The sequence below is a fragment of the Colias croceus genome, chromosome 5 (genome assembly GCF_905220415.1).
Source record: "Colias croceus chromosome 5, ilColCroc2.1".
NCBI classification, from domain to species: domain Eukaryota; kingdom Metazoa; phylum Arthropoda; class Insecta; order Lepidoptera; family Pieridae; genus Colias; species Colias croceus.
The window spans coordinates 7,232,459-7,252,775 of record NC_059541.1 but is presented as its reverse complement, the minus strand read 5'-3'; the positions used below and the strand labels follow the sequence as shown (position 1 = coordinate 7,252,775).

Below are 20,317 nucleotides of genomic sequence, written 5' to 3'. Positions count from 1 at the left end.
ACCCAGCGATATTTGAAATGTTAGTAACATATTCATAGATATCATTTTTAAATATTTTAAAAATTGTATCCACGTTATGAGTCATGGTGTTACTTTTGGGACATCTTCATTTCATTTGTAATTTAGTAAATATATTATTAATAATATCTAGTAACAACGTACGTATTAACCAGAAAGGCGCCTTGTAATAATTGAGCTTTCGCCTTTCAGTAATTCTCCTACCTAGTATTTCAGTAGTCATTCTCGCTCTACAGGGGTAGGTCGCGTTGCTCATTCGTCTCAACGATAAGCCGTTCATATTTATCGCGAAAAAACTTTTAATAATTGTACCTGGATATTTATTGTTTATTGTAAATTATTACAAGAAGTGAAAATTTGTGTTTTATTTTAATGTGTATGTTTTTTTTAGTTTGTCAAACTATCGCGGCTGAGTAAGTATTTTTATTATATTCTATTTATATACTGTATGCATTATAAATAAAGATCAAAGTTATTTTGGTCGATACTATATTAAATTATTATTTTCATTTCGATTGTTTAAATTAATTAATTGTTCTACGAGTTTAGGTGGGCATGTAGGCGATTGATTAAGACATTAAACATTTTTCATATTTGATTTTAGTAGATGAGATAAAGCTCGTAGCACGAAAGTAAAAATAGCACGAAAGTAAAAATAAAATTATTATAATACCTACCTAGGTAGGTATAATTTTTATAAAGGTAACAAAAACCAAAAACTGATTGTTTTTAACTAATTAATTATTCTTTGTGAATCCAAGCACAATATACCTAATACCCATGCACCGTAGTATATGTAATGGATTTCTCAAGTAACGGACATCAGTCTGTAAAATTGGATTAGATGCCAATTGCCACTTTCATGGTCGCCGCAATAAACTCCGCTGCGGTTTAATAGTCCAGCATAAAAATATTTCACGATGATATTGTTATGATAGATGGATGTGGATCGTCCGCGTCGTGATGTCAGCATATTTACTTCTTTCTTTTATTTAAAACTCTGTATAACCACGTTTATTAATCATGTTCAATGGGTTAATTTCGTCAATGTTTGTGTAGAGGATTACATTTTTATGACGGTTTAAATTTTTCTGTCTGTAATCTTCATATTTTTAATTGCTGGGCTTATCCACACAGATGCGTCATTTTAAATGTACTATGGCAAGCAAATAAGTCTCTCTTATTTATGTGAATTTAACTGTTCATCCTGGCTAGGGCCGAACATGAAAACAAAAAAAAAAGATGTTATCGCGGCTTTACACGCCTGGTTATAAAGGAAATTCTCGTGGAACTGAGATGTTTTGTCGGAAATCACGGTAAAAAGTAGTCTTGGTCTGAGTCATTCTAGCCTCTTAACTGTCTCCAGAGTCTAAGCACAAAAACCGTAACATGAAATACCTATTTACATACGCCAAGACAAAAACTCATTTTCACATTTAAGATATCATTCAAGAAGATGTAAAAAGAATATTCATTACCGGATCATTAGTCCCCAATATTCAATTCAATCAAATCTAAAAAAATCTCTTTAGCTTTTAAATACTTGTAGATATATATATACAGAACTAGAAAACTGTAAAAATATAAACATAAAATATTTCAGTTTTGATAATTAATTCTTCTCTTCAATAAAAGTTAATAAACCTATCTAATTTTAGATTATATATTCACTCCTTTATGAATGGTTTATTTCATGAATTGATTGAATACACATTGATTAATCGTTCCGCCGCTGTAAGCGCAAAATAGAATTTGTCATCTATAAATTAAAGGCGGGCGCTTGCCCTAAATCGTTGTTTGTTTGGAGTGTAACTACACGAAACAATTGCCAAACACCTCGTTAGGATTAGACATACAACCGTTGTGTGTTGAATGTTTGTATAGTGCTGTTGTATGAGAATTTTAGTTAATTACCATTGACATTTAAAACTCTCATATAAAAAATAAAACAGATAACGTCCGTGAGTAGGTTCCGATAGGAATAAAACTGCGAATTAGTTGATATAGAATTTATTGCATGTTTTCCTGGTATGTACCTATCTACTTTTTTTTTCACGTATGGTTCTCATTCAACAGAATATGCATACAGCATACTACCACATTGACAATAACAAGAGACTAATTTTGCTTCTTTTCTTTTCATGTTAAGATAAGTACCTACCTAGGTATTATATGTATGTATAAACCTAAGTATTTGTTGTTTATTTGTAAGGGCAACTTTTTAATTATTTCTTACGTTTAAATTGAAAAACTGGCATTTATTAAACTTTCAGCTCTAGTGAAGGTGATATTTAAGTCAAGTTCAGTAATAAATATTAATTGAATATCAGAAATTCTTCTTCAATTGACGTGATTGAACGATGGAAAAGGTCTATTAATAATATCGATCGATTTTATTTATCAATCAATTAAGAACTAATAGCTTTTATTAATATAGTCAATGGAACGTAAATAAACAGTTATACGTTCGCTCGTTGAAAAGTGAAAATTATTGAGTCATTGCCAAATACCTACTTCTTACTACGTGCGCACCCTGTTTCATTAAATGATATTCATCTTATAATTATTAAGGTACCAGGCCAACTGATCGATATATATTGGCACCTGGCCATTTTTTACCTAATGTTTAGTTACGTATCTAATTGTTCGAAAAGTGACTTCAGCGCATACCGATTGTTGTGCGATTGCAGTTAATACGAAACGTTGGTCTTCGAGAGGGGTTTATTTTTGGTGTTAGAGCCAAGAGAGCGTTGACTCAGAGATATTACAATTTAAAATTAGGAGAGTAAGAGTTGCCAAATCATTGGGGAAATGCTGGGCGTGTTTAAAATATTTTATTGTACTATAGTGATGAACTAATGAAAGTGCTTTCTTGCTAAAATAATTTAAAAAGGTTACCCGCTTTTACTAAATAAAACTATAATTTAGTCAAAATTATTATAAATTATAGTAGGTATAGTTACACTTCTGATAAATTAAAAAGTATTCGAATTTATTGAAATGCATATTTGCCGTGCTTTTCGGCGACAATTAGTAGATATTAAAGAATGACTAATGAATCTCCTTTAGTATCTACCGAAAAGATAAGAAGGAAAGTTTTCAGCACTGTTTTCTTTGCTGTTTTTATGACTCTTTTTTATGACAATTATAATGAATGGCAGAATAAGATTGAGAATTTCTACAAAATAAAGCTATTCACAATATCGCTGCACTGAAATTAAGATCAAACGTTGAATGTTCCGGTATCTATTCGAATAAGTACGTTACGAGTTTTTTTTTAATTGGCGTAGCCTACCTACCTACCTATTACCTTCCTACGTATAACATAATGGTAACTTATATTAATTTCTGTACCATTTTATTAATCTGTACACTTATAGTTATATGCCATTCTGTTTTTATATATATATATCTATATATAAAGTTTACCAAAAATGTACTTTGTTATAAATTCAAAATAGGTAGAGCATAACATTTCATGTTGTGTAGTAGTCAGGTAAGTTTGATTAATATTTAAAATTCAAAGTAAACTTTATCAAGAACGTATTAAACTTTTGTTAATTATGATATTTTTGCTAAATTGAAAGAATATAGACCTCTCATATACGTAAATAGGTACTCTCAAAATGTAGAGTCTCCTGAGATAATATTATATAAAATTATTAAGAAACCGTTTTGTTTTGTAATTCTTAATAATATCAAAAGTTTAATTGTTTCACATGATATTTTGACGTGGTTCGAGTTTAAATTTTATTCAGGTATACAAATTTCTAATAATTCATAAAAATCATTTCTGCAATTGTAACGTGTCTCAAATATGTAATATATATAGCGGTTAGAATACTTTATATAGAAATAAACATTGAATATAATTTGATAAAACAACTTTTATATTAGGTACATAATAATTAAAGTAAAATAAATTAATTGTGTCTCGTCAACGTTATTATTACGACGAAAGTAGCGTAAAACAACATAATCTTCAAACTTTGTGCTTCTATTTTGTAAACAAATTACGGTTTTCCAGAACAAAGTGCTACAATTTATGTCCATGAAGGTGTTTCTCGTCTACTTTATTCACGACGCGAAGATGAATGTAAGGGTTTTTACTAAAATAAAGGGTAAATCTACAAATAAACGACACTATTATTTTTATTTATAAAGAGCTGTTTTGTCAAATGGAATGTGGCTCTATAGCATATATTACTATAATGGGCATATTTAGGAACATTGGATATAAAGATTTCTAAATTTCCACGAAACTGAAAGGACACCACATACAATAAATACTTACATTAAAATAATTATAATCCTTTTTTATTAGCTCGTTAATTAGTCATTGAAAAGTTGGAGTAGTGTTGGTATTATGGAAAATAATTGTTAAAGATTTCAAGTACCTACTAGGTAAATTAAATTTGACACTAATGTTATTTCTACATTAGGTACCTACTGCAGTATAGCTACTCTTAAATCGATAATATTTCAGCAATATTTTTGCTGCTCAGTAGTCAGTTGCTTTTGTCTATTGCATGCATTAGTAACTTTTTATGATAAAATGCTTATGTGTATATGCATATATGTCGCGGCCATATCGTACATTTGCTCATTTCATGAAATGATTGGCCATTTCACGAAATGGTCGCATTTCGTGAAATGGCCAATTTAGTTTGGCCACATCATGATGTGGTTTGGGCAGATAAATGATAAGAAATCGTTTCACGATATGACCAAAAAAACGCGCGGTTTTTTCATGAAATGATCAAAATTATTTGATCATATCGTAAAATAGTTACATTAATCATTGGTAGAGGCGCTGCAAGCTCTGTGTTTATGTGATAAGATGGCGGCCGCTGGAGAAAATTTAATTATTCGCAGTTAAAAACTTCATAATTCGTTTAATAACAATATGAAGAAAGTAATAGCAAAGAATTTACTACGAAGAGGTTCGAGTACTATGGAAAATGTGTGGATATCTTATATGTATTGAAGAAAAAATGCGTCTTAAATAAAATAATTTAAGACGCATTTTTTCTTTTAGGATTTTTTATATTTAATATATCCTACTATATAATTATAATTGTTTGTTTTTTAAAAAGCGATCCGCTTCTGGCACTCGCCGGCCGCTGCCGCGGTACGCTCGCTTTGCTCGCTCGGCTCGTGCGTTGTTTATCAAAGTCTAACCTAACCTAACCTAACTGTTTTCTATTGCAAAAGCGATTCGCTTCTGGCATTCGCCGGCCGCTGCCGCGGCACTAACTTAAATGACATTAAACGTTTTTAGAATGTTCTGAATTTTTTTAATATTTTATGGACTCTTTATATTTTATACGATCTGGCCAAATGTGGATGACCAAATCGTAAAACGTTGACGATTTAACGATCCTGATCAAACTATGTTGGCCATTTCATGAAATGCGTATGCGACCATTTCGTGAAATGATCGATCATATCATGAAATGAGCAAATCTACGATATGGCCACGACACATACATGCTTATTAATACATTTTAACAATATTATTTAGATGTTGCTACTATTTGTACTATGGTCTATGTCTACCAACTAGATTTCTATTTCCGTTGAGTTCTTTCAGAATACCTAGCTCATTTATCTAATATTCAGACATGCGTTGACATCCAATGGAAAGTCGTCCAGTTAATTTGAATTTTCAGGTAGGTACCTAATTCGTGTTGAATTTCTGAATAATGTGCAGAATTACGTCATAATATAGCTAATATGAGCAGAAAAGAATGGGATGGATTTTCATAACAATTTATTAAAAATACTTCATTAAAAAACTTTTTTTTGAGAAGTGCACTTTATTCTTTAGGTACATTGCTTATCGCTGATCGCTCACATTTCTATTAATATAAAGTAATTACAGTATAAATAGTGCCTTAATGACAAATGAATCCATAGATGTGAATGTGATATTACCCAACTAACTACATTGTCGCTACATTTTACTTGCTCCAACCTTTGACCTATTTAAGTAATAGACGCGACGTGAATATATGGCCTCGTCATTTAATCGAATATGAAACAGTCAAATCTTCTACAGATGTTATTTATGACTGTTAATGAATCTTCTCTTCAAAGATCGTAAAAATAACAGTCACGAATAAATATAGAGTGATGATGTTACAGTATTTGCTATTTGTATTTGAAATGAACATAAACTTGTGATTTCTTATGTACGTTAGCCGTCAATATAATGTCAGACGCATCAGACGTTTGTTCTGTAGACTAAACCAAACTGAACGAACATATTTCTTATTATTTATTTCACAACGAATGGTGAAGAGCGGCAATTTTGCCTTCATCTTAGATTACAAAATAAAAGATTCATAATCAAACATTAAATTCGTTAACATTAAAAAAGATATTGAACGTTTAAAAATCATTCTAAAGTAATTTAATTTCGGAGTATGTACTTGACGTTACTTGAAATTCACTAAAGATTAATTTAAAACTTTGAAGAATAAATAAATAAGGCTACATATTTTCATTTTAAAGATAGGGTCGACATGCTTTTATACCTAAGTACTTAAATATCGTCACAATTTCATCTTTGAAATAATGAAGCGGTGGTGGGGTATGAGCATGTATGTGGTTCCAAGCCATAAAAAAGTGATAATTCATAAAAATAGTTCTAGAATGTGAGTAAAACAACATATTCAATAAACGTCTTTAATGACTGTTTAGAAAGTACCTATACTTAAATGTGTTTACGCTGGAAGAAACATCAATAAAACGATGTTTACATTCAGCTTAAAATATTTTATGACCCAAAAAACAGCGTTATAGTTAATTCCCATTGTGTAAGAATAGCGTGAAGGCAGATTATAAGCTTGAGTTAGCAGTCAGATCTATATATCTGTTTCGTGTTTTACGAGCACTATCCGTAATGGTTCAATTGTAGCTCTCTTGTTTTATAAACAGCAATTTATATGGGTTTCTACATTTATTCATTCAATATACTAAATCGTGATGTGTATCGTGCAGTTTATTTGTTTGTTTGCTTGATTGTATTCACTGACAAGTATTAGTCAAACGAGAACTCTAACTGGATTGAGATCCTTTTAGTTATATCCATTGGCGATCGAACTTCGGTTCTTAGATGGGGAGTTATTCTTCTATTTTTTATTTATGGCCTGACCCCTTATAGGAGACCCGTGTCTCTGCAGTGAGAACATAATTATTGTATTATGGTCTGATGATAATGATGATAAAAAGTAGTTATTTCTTCGAACTATATAATTTTTTGTTTAAAAATAGCACTGATAATATAATAAATACTATGCTATAATATTGACTAGGTAATTTTATTATTAATCGAATACTGCTGAATAAATGCTCGATACATATTACTATTTTAGCTTTAATAATAATTAATTGAAGCCTGTTAATCGCGTGCTAGAGAGCTCCAAGCATCTCAATATAAGATTTCACATTATATACATTCTATAATCTAATGAAATACATAGATATAATATGAAAGTAATTGATATTGAACAGGATAAAAAGAATCCATTCAATTTCTGCTCTCTTTCAAAAAAGTGTTGGAAATTCTGAATCTCAATTAGAGCAGTTTACGATTTATCGAATTCAAAATTGATTAGAAAGAAAATTGCTAAAGTTTTTATCTGAAAAGTTCTAGACATTGTAGTATTATAATACCTTTTCGCCACTTTTAATAAAAACTCAAGAAGTTGTGTAACTTCTTTTGCTGCTCTGCTTTAATTTATTTAGTTATATGAATCGACTTTTAGTTGTTCTAAAAAGAAGGTGATACTTTTTAATTGGAAAACTTTTTAAATCATGGGTTAACAAACACACATGTAATTAATAAATATTGTTTATGTGTTATTCTATATCTAAACCATTAATACAATTTTTAATTTGGCTTTTACCTAATAATTTTCATAACCTGACTAGTCACAGTAGTCACCCTATGATAGAAGAAATAATATTTCAGCCGTACCACAAAGCAAATGTCACATACCAATCTGAATATGATAGGAATTCCATTAGCGAGGCGCTCGGAATTCAATTTACATGTAAAGTATTTTCGGGTAAAAATCAAATAAGTCAAATTGAAGGATAAATATGGATAAGTGACACATTGTTAACAACCAAGAGTACATGCGAATTAGTGATTGTTACCAGCGCTGAATTACAAGTTTTTATAGGAAAAGGAGAGGGGAGGCTTTTATCCAATAAGGGGTCCGTGGAAATAAGAACGAAATACGAATGCAAAAATATCATTACTTACTAAAATAGAATTCAATTTTACTAACACCCTGATAAAACATGTATAATGTTAATTATTAAATATTTTCACACGGAATAAATATTTTATTAATTAATATAGGAAATCTAAAATATGGAACAATGAAACCTAAATTTTTTGTTGTAAGTTTATTTTTGAAGATGTCCTTGATTGTTGTCAATGATTGAATCCTTCCAAAACCGGATATTGCTGGCCTGGAAGGGTCGTCAACAATGGCAAAGATGTTTCAAACGCGTGAACGTGGAAATATGTTTATGAGAAAATATTTTCTAAAAATGATACTGAAATATTAATTTTACGAAAATCATTCAACATTCACTCACATTCAACAACATTCACAGTATACAGTACAACATACATACATAACATACTCGCTTAAAAGTTAGTATATTAATTTCATTTGTATGCTATAGTTTCTTCAAAAACAGAAATGAAAGTTTCTAGAATAGAAAAGCAATTTTAGTTTTGAAACAATAGGTAATACGTAATAGACTTTTCTCCATCTCCTTGCTTACTACTTCGTCTGAATACGCTTTGTACGCACATACAAGAAAGCTTGTATGAAAAGAAATATAATATTTTAGTAAAATATTGTGAATACGGAAACTCTTTAAGCTCTTGGGAATAAAGTAAATCGGGTTCACGAGCTTTACTCAACTGGCTTAGAGTCAGGTAAATACAAACCAATAATATTCGCTCGACCCAAGTGAATGTTCATTTTGAATAACATAATGAACAAGGAGAAAATTCATATTTTTCTTTTTGTATTGAAAAGGAAATTTGATGCTTGTATTAATGCTTTTTCTTTTTACAGGTACAAGCGACCTGGACAAACAAGACTGGGACATGATTGAATCATTTATTTGTATTTCCTACTGATATACAACTTACAACCATTCCAAAATCACGTCAAAAAACACCAAGATGTGCCCGGAAAAGAAGAGATAAAAAGTATAAAAAGGACAAGAGTCCCGCCATGTTTTCATTAGCGAACGGCTGTGGTTGCGTCAACTTTGGTAGTGGACGGCGAACGCGGTCTATGGGCGACGACTCTTCGTCCTGTAGGAGCTCAGAAATTGAACAAGAAGTACCTAAGAAGTTGGGGAGAAGGGTCCTTAGTGGTGAATGCACGATGAAGGCCCTTGCACCTTTCCTGAGATTTTGGAAGAGAGACGATGTCAGCATGACGAAGGCAGAAAGAAGTAAGTAAAACTTTACCATTGTACAGTATTAAAATGACGAAATAATGTAGATTTTGATGAAGCAGTTTTTAATATGTGCGATGTATACAACATTTTTTTCAATTTTATACACTGTAGAGGTAGGAAGGAGTAGTGTATAGAAAAGTAGAAAACACTTCGATTTATTTTCTCCCAAGCTATCTTTTCACAAAATAAGTAAATTAATAAATTCTGAGTATTTATTGACTTATTATGCAAAGTCAGTTCGACAAGATTAATGCAAACCATTATAAATGTACTCGTATACAAGTGTAGTAGAATCTCTGCATCATTACCATATTTAAGGAATGTTAATTGGATTTGAGTTAAATCCTTTGGACATAAATTAACATATTTGGGATACGTTAGGGATAACAAGATTTATGTACATGTAGAGTAAATATTGTGTACTGTACAAATAACTGATTAATCGGCCGTTTAAACATCAAAAATATCTATATTACCTACAAGGTAAAGTAAGTAATTTAATTATGAAAAACGTCTTAATGAGAGAGATTCTATAATACTGTAAAATCCTATTATAATAATCCATACCGACGATTGTATAATTTACGTACAGTAAGCAGATGTTCCAGCGTGTTTCCGAAACACAAACACTCTTTCGAAATTCCAATTAAACACGAAATTACAGTTTGCATTTAACTATTGGATTTAAAACGAGTTCTGGTCCCACATGCTTGTTTAAAGGGATGGTTGCTCGAATGCGAAACGGAAAGTTCGTTATACAGCCTACAAGTCGGCGCCGAAATTGAATTAAAAGCAGGGAACGCTCTGATACGAGGCATTTAATCCTCGCAAAACTAAACCTCATTAGCTGCGGCTCCGATGGAATTGTGAATCTGTAATACGTTCACGTCACATGTAGTCGTGCGTGTAATTTATGGATATTAATTTGTTTAATGATTGGGTTTTTGACTAAAATAGAACTTTATTTAATACCCCAAATACATTATACCTACATGGTAATTGGTAACCACATTTTATTTCAATATTACGTGCATGAAATTGCTGTAACGTGTGAAAATAATTTATACTGCATATCATTGTACGTTAAAGAGAGTAACTCTTTAAACGTGAATAATGTAACAACTCTAACTAACTCTCTTTTGTAAATTTTTACACTCGTCTCGCGAATCGTCTGCAATTTTAGTCTGAAAGTATTCTTCACAGGAGAATTATCTACAACATTTTGTATTGTTGCAAGCCCTACTTTTAATTAACACTATGATGACAAACGCGTTAAGCTTACTGGCTCTACGGCCTGACCTGACCTGGCTTAGGTTGACACTGGAAATAGCTTAAGCCATGTATATGCACAATACACTTGTATTAGCTATTAGATAGTTAGATTTAAATGATTTAAGTACTTTTAGTTTTAGTCTTTATTTTCGCTAAATTATGTTTGATTTATCTTTTTGAAATACAATCCAGTCAAATATGTACACAACTATAACATAATTTACGAACGTGTGATGCTTGAAAAAGTTCGCAAGACAGTTTTAAATTCCTTTCAGTAAGAAATTAAACCTCTTAGTAAATGCAACCTCACTTTGCAGTACTCAATGCTGTATTAGTACTGCGGTAAATCTTTACGACCACCTACCAAGCCCCTACTTATTGCGAATGCTACACGAATAAGAAAATAGAAAAATTTCTACCGTAGGCATATTCACCTTTTAAGCGTAAGGACATTGAATCTTGATTGTACAAAGAGCAATGTAAAAATTCAATGCATTAATTTATACATTTTCTTTGCAGCTATGAAGGCAGCCATTTTAATACAGCAGTGGTATCGAAGGTATTTGGCGCGTATGGAAGTTAGAAGACGATACACATGGACAATTTTTCAAAGTATTGAATATGCTGGCGAACAGGATCAGGTCAAGGTATGACAAAGCACATATACACACACACACATGCTTACAATACAACACAATCAACTTACAATACAAAACAATGATTACATTGTTGTCTGAATTTAGTTATAAGACATAATGTTAGACACATTTAAAAACGTAGCTTTCACGGTCAATTTAAAATAGTAGGTTTTAACGTAGAATAAACAAAGATTTAAGGCTGTTTCGCAATGCGATAATGTTGACGCAATAAAATTAAATTGTAAAGAGTTTTATCTTGGGCTTACACTTATATTTCTTGTAACTGTAAGTCTGTAATGAATAATAAATTATTTAATACGTTATGTGTGTTAAATGCTTGTTAAATGTGTACGTATAATGTACATGTACGAATAAAAACCTCTATCAGTTTATCTCGTACATTTCGTACAAGACAGGTGCACGCTATGTAAAAGTGTCCATGAAACCACAGTAAAGCATTGTTATTAATATTGTACGTGTCGTGGATAATGCTGGAAGCGTGAGTGTTGCAATCCACACGTAATATTTCAAGTGCTTTTTAAAACATGACACGATTATCTAAATATCTCTGTAATAGAGCTTCAAGGGAAAGCAGGGCGGCAACTTAATTTTTATGGATGGAAAATAAACTCAAACTCAAACTCAAACTCAAACATTTATTTATTCAATTAGACTTCTTTTAGAAGCACTTTTGAAACGTCATTACATATTTTAACATTTACCACCGATTCGGAAAGCAGTATCTACGGAGAAGAATCGGCAAGAAACTCCATAGTTGCTCTTTTTAATCATAAAATATAATAATAATTCAAGTAATTCAATAGCTAATTCTTGATAATTGCTGTAAATAATTTGTTTTACAGCAATTATCAAGATAACTAAATAGATTATGATTTATATTCAATGGAAAAACTGTAAAAATAGCAGGACTGCATTTTCATTACAAAAATATTTTTCAGTCGTTCAAATACTCTATGAATGTTAACTTTACGGCATAATACTGGTACTTTATTCACGAAAACATTTTAGTTTAGGTACATAAAAGCATTATTATGAATAAAATTATAATGTTACTAATTTATAACAAAGTTACTGACTCTTCAAATAGCGTTTTGAATTTGCTCCCAAAAATTTTCTCAATAAAGATAATGTGTAAACAATTTATGAAATGTGGGAAAGGAAATAATTTTGAATATAGGGATGGCTGGATAACCTTTATAATCAGGCGATTGTTATAAAAGTATTTCAATAGCACAATATTTCAATACAAAATAATTATAATTTATGTAAGGAAAATTTAATTGAATTTCACCTAAATATAGAGCTTAGACAGGCGCTACTCAATCGACAACCAAATCCCTCGTTAATGAAAGGCCACAAACCGACCGACTAATTTAATATTTAGATAGCTATTACTAATGACATTAATATATAATTTTTAATTATATTTACGGTGTAGCATTTTTATTCGTGCAAACTGCGTTGGTTGTTTTCGGAGCATTTTTTTTTCTCAAATAGTTTGCTTTGCTTTAAGAGTGTTTCATCTTATGAGCTTTTATAAAACTAATGAAAGTGCTACCTCAATGGTTCTATTCGTTACTACGGACAGATATTGATCAAATAAATGAGACGGAAATAGACACCTTCAGTGTTACGCTATTTTAATATCGTCGAATGTGTGAAGGAACTATAAATATGTATGTATGTAATCTATTTCAGCACAAAATTATGACCATAAAAGAAAATTTACAGGCTATTTTAAAAATTTCAGAACACTTTCCATTTTGTCATTTTACAGAAAACGTTAAGATAAAGGACATTAATTATGAAGCGTTAACCCTGTCGTGACATTTCTTGGGTATTTCTTAAATTTAATTAAGATACGTTTAAGATAGATAACGCTTGAGTGATTCATTTGGCGGTCGGGGCCACATAATCATTGAGCATGATCAGTCGAGCGAGTGCACAAATGACAAGATAATGTGTAAACTAGCGTAACATTTTTCAGACATTAGACATTTAACCTAACAATCAAGTATTAAAATTATTATGCAAATGTAAGCTTCTAAAGAACTCATTCAAGTACTTTTTCTTTCAAGCGCATTTACAAAAAATAGGTGCTGCAGTTTTGTTAGTTAAACACTTTTCGTACTTTTCAATAACAAAATTTTTTATTAAAAGGGTAATTAGTTTATTTAAATACCTACCTTTCAAATCCTCGTATATAATAATCATTACCTTGATCATTACATATAGGTATGTCAATGTCGTCTATACTTGGCAAAGGAGGTCTTACGTAGGCCTCTTAAAAACGTTAAGTTCTCAGTAATTAACTAAAGGTCCTTTTTATGCCGTGCTTAAACGTACCGAAAAGCCGTAGGTAATGACTTTGATTAATTACTTTGGGATGTAATTATAGTTAATTTCTGTTTTTGCTATGAAATGCGTATTGAAAAAAAAGTCTGCATAAGAAAGATTTATTAAGCAGACAGACATTTTGAATATTGACTGGTGCATCATTACAGCATCCGAACGATTACCTAATTATAAAATACAATTATTTTGTTTTCTAAGATGTCAGTGTATTCAATAAAAACATCACACAACAATTTTGTAATCACAGAAGTGTAGATAATATTTTATCTCCTATTCACTTTTTACTGTATTAATCGTAAAAATCACATAACATTGTGACCTACTTGAGCTCCCCTAACAGGAGTTACAAAGAAAAGTTTAACACGCCTCTCGAGATCAGAGGCAATAAAACGAGTGCTATTTTCCAGTTATACAACTTTTTCAACGCGTTGCTGAGTCACATGAGGGATACCACCGGCCGACCGTCCTCTGAGCGGACATCACGTACTGCCTCCGTGTGTAAGTATACAACATTATTTGTTTTAACCAATATAGGTAAATCCTTGCGCTCCATATGTTCCCACATCTCCCAGATATTGTCATATACTAGGAACTATTGTTTTAATAAAGTTTCTAGAAGTTATTACCCATTAACTGGCGGATGCTTGTGGATGACCTCCGTTCCTTACGATCGGTTGTTAAGTCTGCTTCCATGCCATCTGTTACGAGTTATGATCAGATTTTGATGGACAAATAAAAATCACTTTTAAACTTTTATACCACCTATTAGGAAAGTACGAAAATATAATTAGATCAAAGAGCTATTTTAAAGTTGTGACCTTTAACGGACAACTAGAGTAGTGTTTTCATTTCTAATTCAGAGGTATGTGTATTGATCCACAAAATGCTTTCTGTAATAAACGATTCCAAACTTCCAACTTCTATACACAATGCATGGTGTACCTATTGTTTAGGGAAGCATCACATTATTTGATTCATAAGTCATTAAATTATAATTATGCTGCACAATAATGAATTTAAATAATTTATATATATTTAGATTTTAGACTGCGAAAATAATAATGATTCAAGAATAAATTATTCATTACTGTCGCAGCGTTCGCAACTTTAGTTAAAGGAAATGTAGAAAGCGGAAGAGACCTACTTCTTCATGGCCCTTATTTGCCAAAAGTAGCACATTACACTGCGTTGCAGATTTCAATTCATTTTGTATTGCATAATGGTCTTTATTGCTTTCTCGACCTTTGGCTCTTAGTGATATGTTTTAAACTAGGTCTTGATTATTTATACATGTGCAATACAAAACCAGAATTTTGCAGGATTGAAGAAATAATAAGAACCCTTTTTATTGCTATATAGGTACATTAAAAATAATATCTAAGATTAATCTCGACTTTCAACGTGTAACAGTAGTTTGTAATATTGAGATAATGAAACACATTTGGCACACGATATTAATTGTAATAAAGTACTATGCCGTGTCCTTTGTGTTAGGCTTTAATTATTATGTTGTATACTATGTCGTGATAGACATTTTTTATACAAACAAAATTGTTCTATTGTCATGTTAATGTATTGTTTTATGGGCAGCTTTTAAAACTTAGAAGGTAGAGTAGAGGTATAAGTAAAATATAACACTGTTTGTATTTGTTTTCAATATCGTTTTCACGATTTCTGAAACCGACTTGTGTATTTTGCTGTCGAGATAAAATAGCAAATAAAAATATAAGAGTTTACGCATTAGGTAAATGGATTTACTGCCTTAGAAAACGTTTATTTAGGTAAGAAGATTGAAGCCCCGTAAGATACCTGGTTTAATCCCGTAGAATTATGTGAAGCGAACATAAATTCATTTCAGCGGGGACACTTAATCTACATACAACTGCGGTAGGTGTTTGCATATAAAACAACTCGTGTAACTGAAGGGACTTTTGTCTCTGTCGTTTGCGGTTTCCACTAATGGATTATCCCGCTCCGTGATAAATAGGAATGTTATGTTATCCTCCCTTCGTAATATTTTTGTACGTTTATTTTAGTGGAACAAGTATTTTCTGAAGAGTCTGACGAAGGCGGTGGCGTGGACGAAACCGCGCCGGCGAAATCCTCGCGTGGACCAGATATCGAGTTTCCGCTGAAGAGGAAAGATATTGACCTGCTGATTGAGGCATTCCGAAAGAAAAAGGTCGGTATATATACGAGAAATTTACCTACGCTCCACTTCACATTGGCTTGTAATATTTACATTTGAGATTATAGGCTTAATTCAAGGGACTATTTACTTTACTGTGGGTATAAATTGAATACTTTTTCTTTGGCGTGCCTCGAGTCACGTAAATTACTCGTTGTTTATGAGTTTATATTAAAGGGAACAAAATTTCCAGCATCGTTTACATCCGAAGCACGTAGCGCAGATACTGAAAGAGGCCGCTCAAACATTGAAAAGGTTGCCTAATATTAACGTGGCCACAACCTCCATATCCAGCCAGATCACAATCTGCGGTGATTTACACGGCAAGTTGGACGACTTGTTGGTCATCTTTCATAAGGTAAATGTGCTTCATATTAATTCATATAATGTGTCATTGACCCACGCTAAACGGAGGCGATTCTCGAGTAAACGCGTATATTTTAAATGGAATAATCCGATTATCATAATTATTTTTAGTAAGGGTAAGGTAGAAAATAGAAAAAAGTGTATTATGAAATACTGGTTATAACTAAATTTCTATTATTAAGGACAAGACATTTTTTTTTGGAAATTAAGTATTATAATTTCCCTTAGAACGAGTTTGTAAATTCTATTTCATCAGACGTTTAGATATGTTCGAATGTATCGTTTAAAGTTTCCTTTTATTACATTTATAAAATACTAGCTTTCCACCCGCAGCTTCGCCCGCGCAGTCAAAGAAAAACCCGCATAGTTCCCGTTCCCGTGGGATTTCCGGAATAAAACCTGTCCTATGTCCCGGGGTAAAAAGTAGCCTATGTCCTTTCTCAGGTATCAAAATATCTCTATACCAAATTTCATGCAAATTGGTTCAGTAGTTAAAGCGTGATTGAGTAACAGACAGACAGACAGAGTTACTTTCGCATTTATAATATTAGTATGGATGTGTTTCTGTAGCCCACCGTTTATTGATTGAGTGACTATCGAACAATTTTAACAATGAATTTCTATTTGAACCATCTATTTGCATACGAGTTATCGTCGAAATCCAATTACAAACTCATAACGCTATTGTAAACTAGATTTAATAACGTTTTATAAACTTTTAGCGCGTACCGTGATACATGATTATTATAAAAATAACTTGTTAAGCTAACTCACATGAGTTCACTGGTTTCACATAATTTTATTAACATTTTACGCCAACGTTACGTCTTTTACTCTTTTAGTAATATCAACGTAGGCGTCTATAATACAACCCGTATTATATTTATATGACAACGATTTATTCACAAGGGTTGGAATAGGATGTAAGGGATGCTGTATTATGTCGCATTAAATAAATGGAGATATCTGATCGAAACCCCATATCTTGCGTGGAGTGTCATCACGAAATTCATAAGATTTTCTTATTGCGATCATATTCGATATTCCGATGTCTACTTAATATTTAAATGTGAACATGTATGTTCCAAATCAAACCACGAATACGTATTTATAAATTATTTTGTTATATAAGTAGAATATTATGAACAAAGAAAAATTTCACAGCGAAAATATGAAGCAAGCCAAGCATTTACGATGCTTTGTTAAACTTGGAACATTCTTTGTGTCAAAATTTTTTTGTTCTTAGCCGGTTCTATACTAAAGTAATGGTGTAGGCGTTAAAACCTACGTTCAAACTAATCCATTTGAAACATTTTGTTTAATATTAATACCACAGAGTCTGTAAACAGATTTGTATTATTGTATAATGTATATTGAATATGTTTATGAATTACTAGCTGACCCACGCAATTTTGTCTGCTCTTAAAAGAAATATTCTTTCAAATTTCCCATTGATAATCAGCTAGTATTACCTGTAATGTAGCCTATTCAACACAAAAACTATTTGATAGTAACTCTTGAGCTAAGCTGCATAAGCTCGATGAAACAAACAAAATATTTAGATAACGTCATTATAATATAATGCATCATATTTGTAGATTTATGTAATTCTAATTTAAGGTAATGAAAATTATCATCAAAGATTTTGAGCAAACGTATGTGAGCGTCTCTAGGGATTTCATTATGTGGCAATATGCCAGCTTGCTGACACAATCACAGCATTTTATTCAAAGAATGTAACAGGAAATGCGGCGTCAAACAACAGGAGAGGAAAATACTTCGAAATATGCTTCGACCAAATGGAATTGAGTCGTTAACCCATTGACCTTTCAATATATACCGGGCCCAATTTACGAGCCTGAAGTTGGCTAGTTAAACATTTTCACGATTAGCTTTATAGAAAAATGTTTTAAATTGCCGTTGGTTGAATTTGTTGTGGCCGTGAAAAGTGGACAACCCATTTAATCTCTTCTATCTACAAAACATACGTCTCTTTTTTCTATAGAAAATTTGTCATAATTAGTTTGTCTTTCATCGTTTCAGATAGAGCACAGTCATAGTTCTAATTCGCATAGAATTTTCCTAAAGCGTTGTATATCGCGGGGGTTTATTACGGACGCCATGACGTCAAAACTTGATAAGACTACCTAGTGGGCCACGGTAAACAATTAGGGAGCGGCGTACGCGTCATCCAATTTGTGCGATCTTAATACCACAACTGTTTGATTGATTGACCGCCTGTTACGTTTGTTTCAATAAATTACTATTGTTTTCGCTTTAATCTAGTGGAAAGGGAAATGAATAGTTTCAGATATGATATAGGCACCTATTTTCAAGCGTACATTGTATCAAACTGTTTTATGGAAAATATTTGAATGAATATGAAGTTAAATTATAGCATACGTCTATAAATAATACAAAATTTGAATGCCTTTTAAAATACATACGTGTTCTAGATTATATCTCGACATACGCAACATTGTCTGTGGAGTAATATGAGTTTCACGTAATAAAATGTACGAGAATAAAGGTTTAAATTTACTTTGTATTTGATATACGAGTGTTGCATGGAAACGTATTCGTTTAAAGCAGATAAAGGCACATGAGGGATTAAGATAATATATTGAGGTGTTGGAGTATGCTGAACGATTTAGGAATTCGTTGTTCCCATGACAGGGGAAAGTTATCGCGTCAGACAATCGGGGAAAGGGCCCGCCAATCAGCAAAGCATTTGTCCGTAATACAGACCAACAGACAGAGGATAACAAGGTTCGTGTAAAGGATAACGATTGCGTAACACAGGGCTATCGATTGGTATTAGACGGTTGTGTTGTGTAAGTATAAGTCAGGGTCACCCTCGCATCTCTAAGGATTCTCGGCCTGAACTTGATTATATTTGCATTGTTTGTATGACGTGGTGCTATTTATCTTACATTTTTATAAGCCGCTTATGTAATAGAGGTTTATTTCTTACTAATGCCAACTAATGCGTTCCGCGTTTAAATAATTAGAAGTATTTCTATAGCGTAGGTATTAGAATGTGTCGTATATATGTTTAATTGTTCAATTAAATCATTGTTAATGTGTTTGCCGATACATTTATTTTAATTTATAGTAATGGAATACAATCGTTACAAAACGTATCAATCACTTGGGATACGTCTCGATTTATCTTCATTTGAATTTGAGCATTCACAGTTGACGTTTTTATTGTACCGAATTTATCCGCAGAACGGGTTGCCCTCGGCGGAAAATCCATACATATTCAACGGAGATTTTGTGGATAGAGGCAAGAAGAGTTTAGAAGTGTTGCTGCTGTTGTTGGCCTGTATGCTCACATTCCCCGGGGGAGTTTACCTCAATCGAGGAAACCACGAAGACCTAATTATGAATGCGAGGTTCGTGCCACGGTCAAGTTTGTAAACTTAGTTGGGGAGTTCTTATTTTTTATTTCAGTATACGGAGAACACATACCTATACTTAGATAATTAATGAAAGAGTATAATATATTGAGTACAATATCTATTTTGTGTTTATGGTTTACTGTACGTTCACAACTTTTTCCAGGTACGGCTTCATTCGAGAAGTGAACCAAAAATATCGGGTAAGTTTATACTGTGCAATGTATTTTCGTAATTGTAACAAAAAATGCAGTATTGTTATATTATTATTTTCATATCACTTGGTAATCGTGCATTAAATTTCAGTATTACAAGCGCTTCCAATATTAAGAAAATAAGAATTAAAGAGTTAGAATCTCAATTATAGCTTATTCTCATTTCCCAAAATCTGAGTTCACTCCTGTTACGATTAAATGCGAGTAGAATTCTGAACACGTAGCAGCAAATTGAACGATTTCAATGTTTATGTTAAAATTAATCTTAATTACTTTTGAGGTTTTATCATTATTATTATTTTATGTCAGTTAGATTTAAGGCTCTATAATTATTCTAAATGT

The 20,317-nt window shown here is 31.9% G+C and overlaps 1 protein-coding gene across 2 annotated transcripts in view; it reads left to right on the top strand.

Moving 5' to 3' along the window:
• The first annotated feature begins 223 nt into the window (after positions 1-223).
• Positions 224-20,317, top strand: part of LOC123692053 (serine/threonine-protein phosphatase rdgC) — a 39,357-nt gene continuing 19,263 nt past the window's right edge. The window contains exons 1-8 of one of the 2 annotated variants that reach the window (XM_045636681.1): positions 224-431; positions 9,126-9,513; positions 11,311-11,438; positions 14,213-14,303; positions 15,842-15,987; positions 16,187-16,351; positions 19,591-19,757; positions 19,927-19,963. In XM_045636681.1, the coding sequence (XP_045492637.1) occupies positions 9,288-9,513; positions 11,311-11,438; positions 14,213-14,303; positions 15,842-15,987; positions 16,187-16,351; positions 19,591-19,757; positions 19,927-19,963 (960 nt within the window). In that variant the 5' untranslated portion in view covers positions 224-431; positions 9,126-9,287. The remainder of the gene's footprint in view (positions 432-9,125; positions 9,514-11,310; positions 11,439-14,212; positions 14,304-15,841; positions 15,988-16,186; positions 16,352-19,590; positions 19,758-19,926; positions 19,964-20,317) is intronic. The other variant, XM_045636680.1, reaches the window with a different exon arrangement.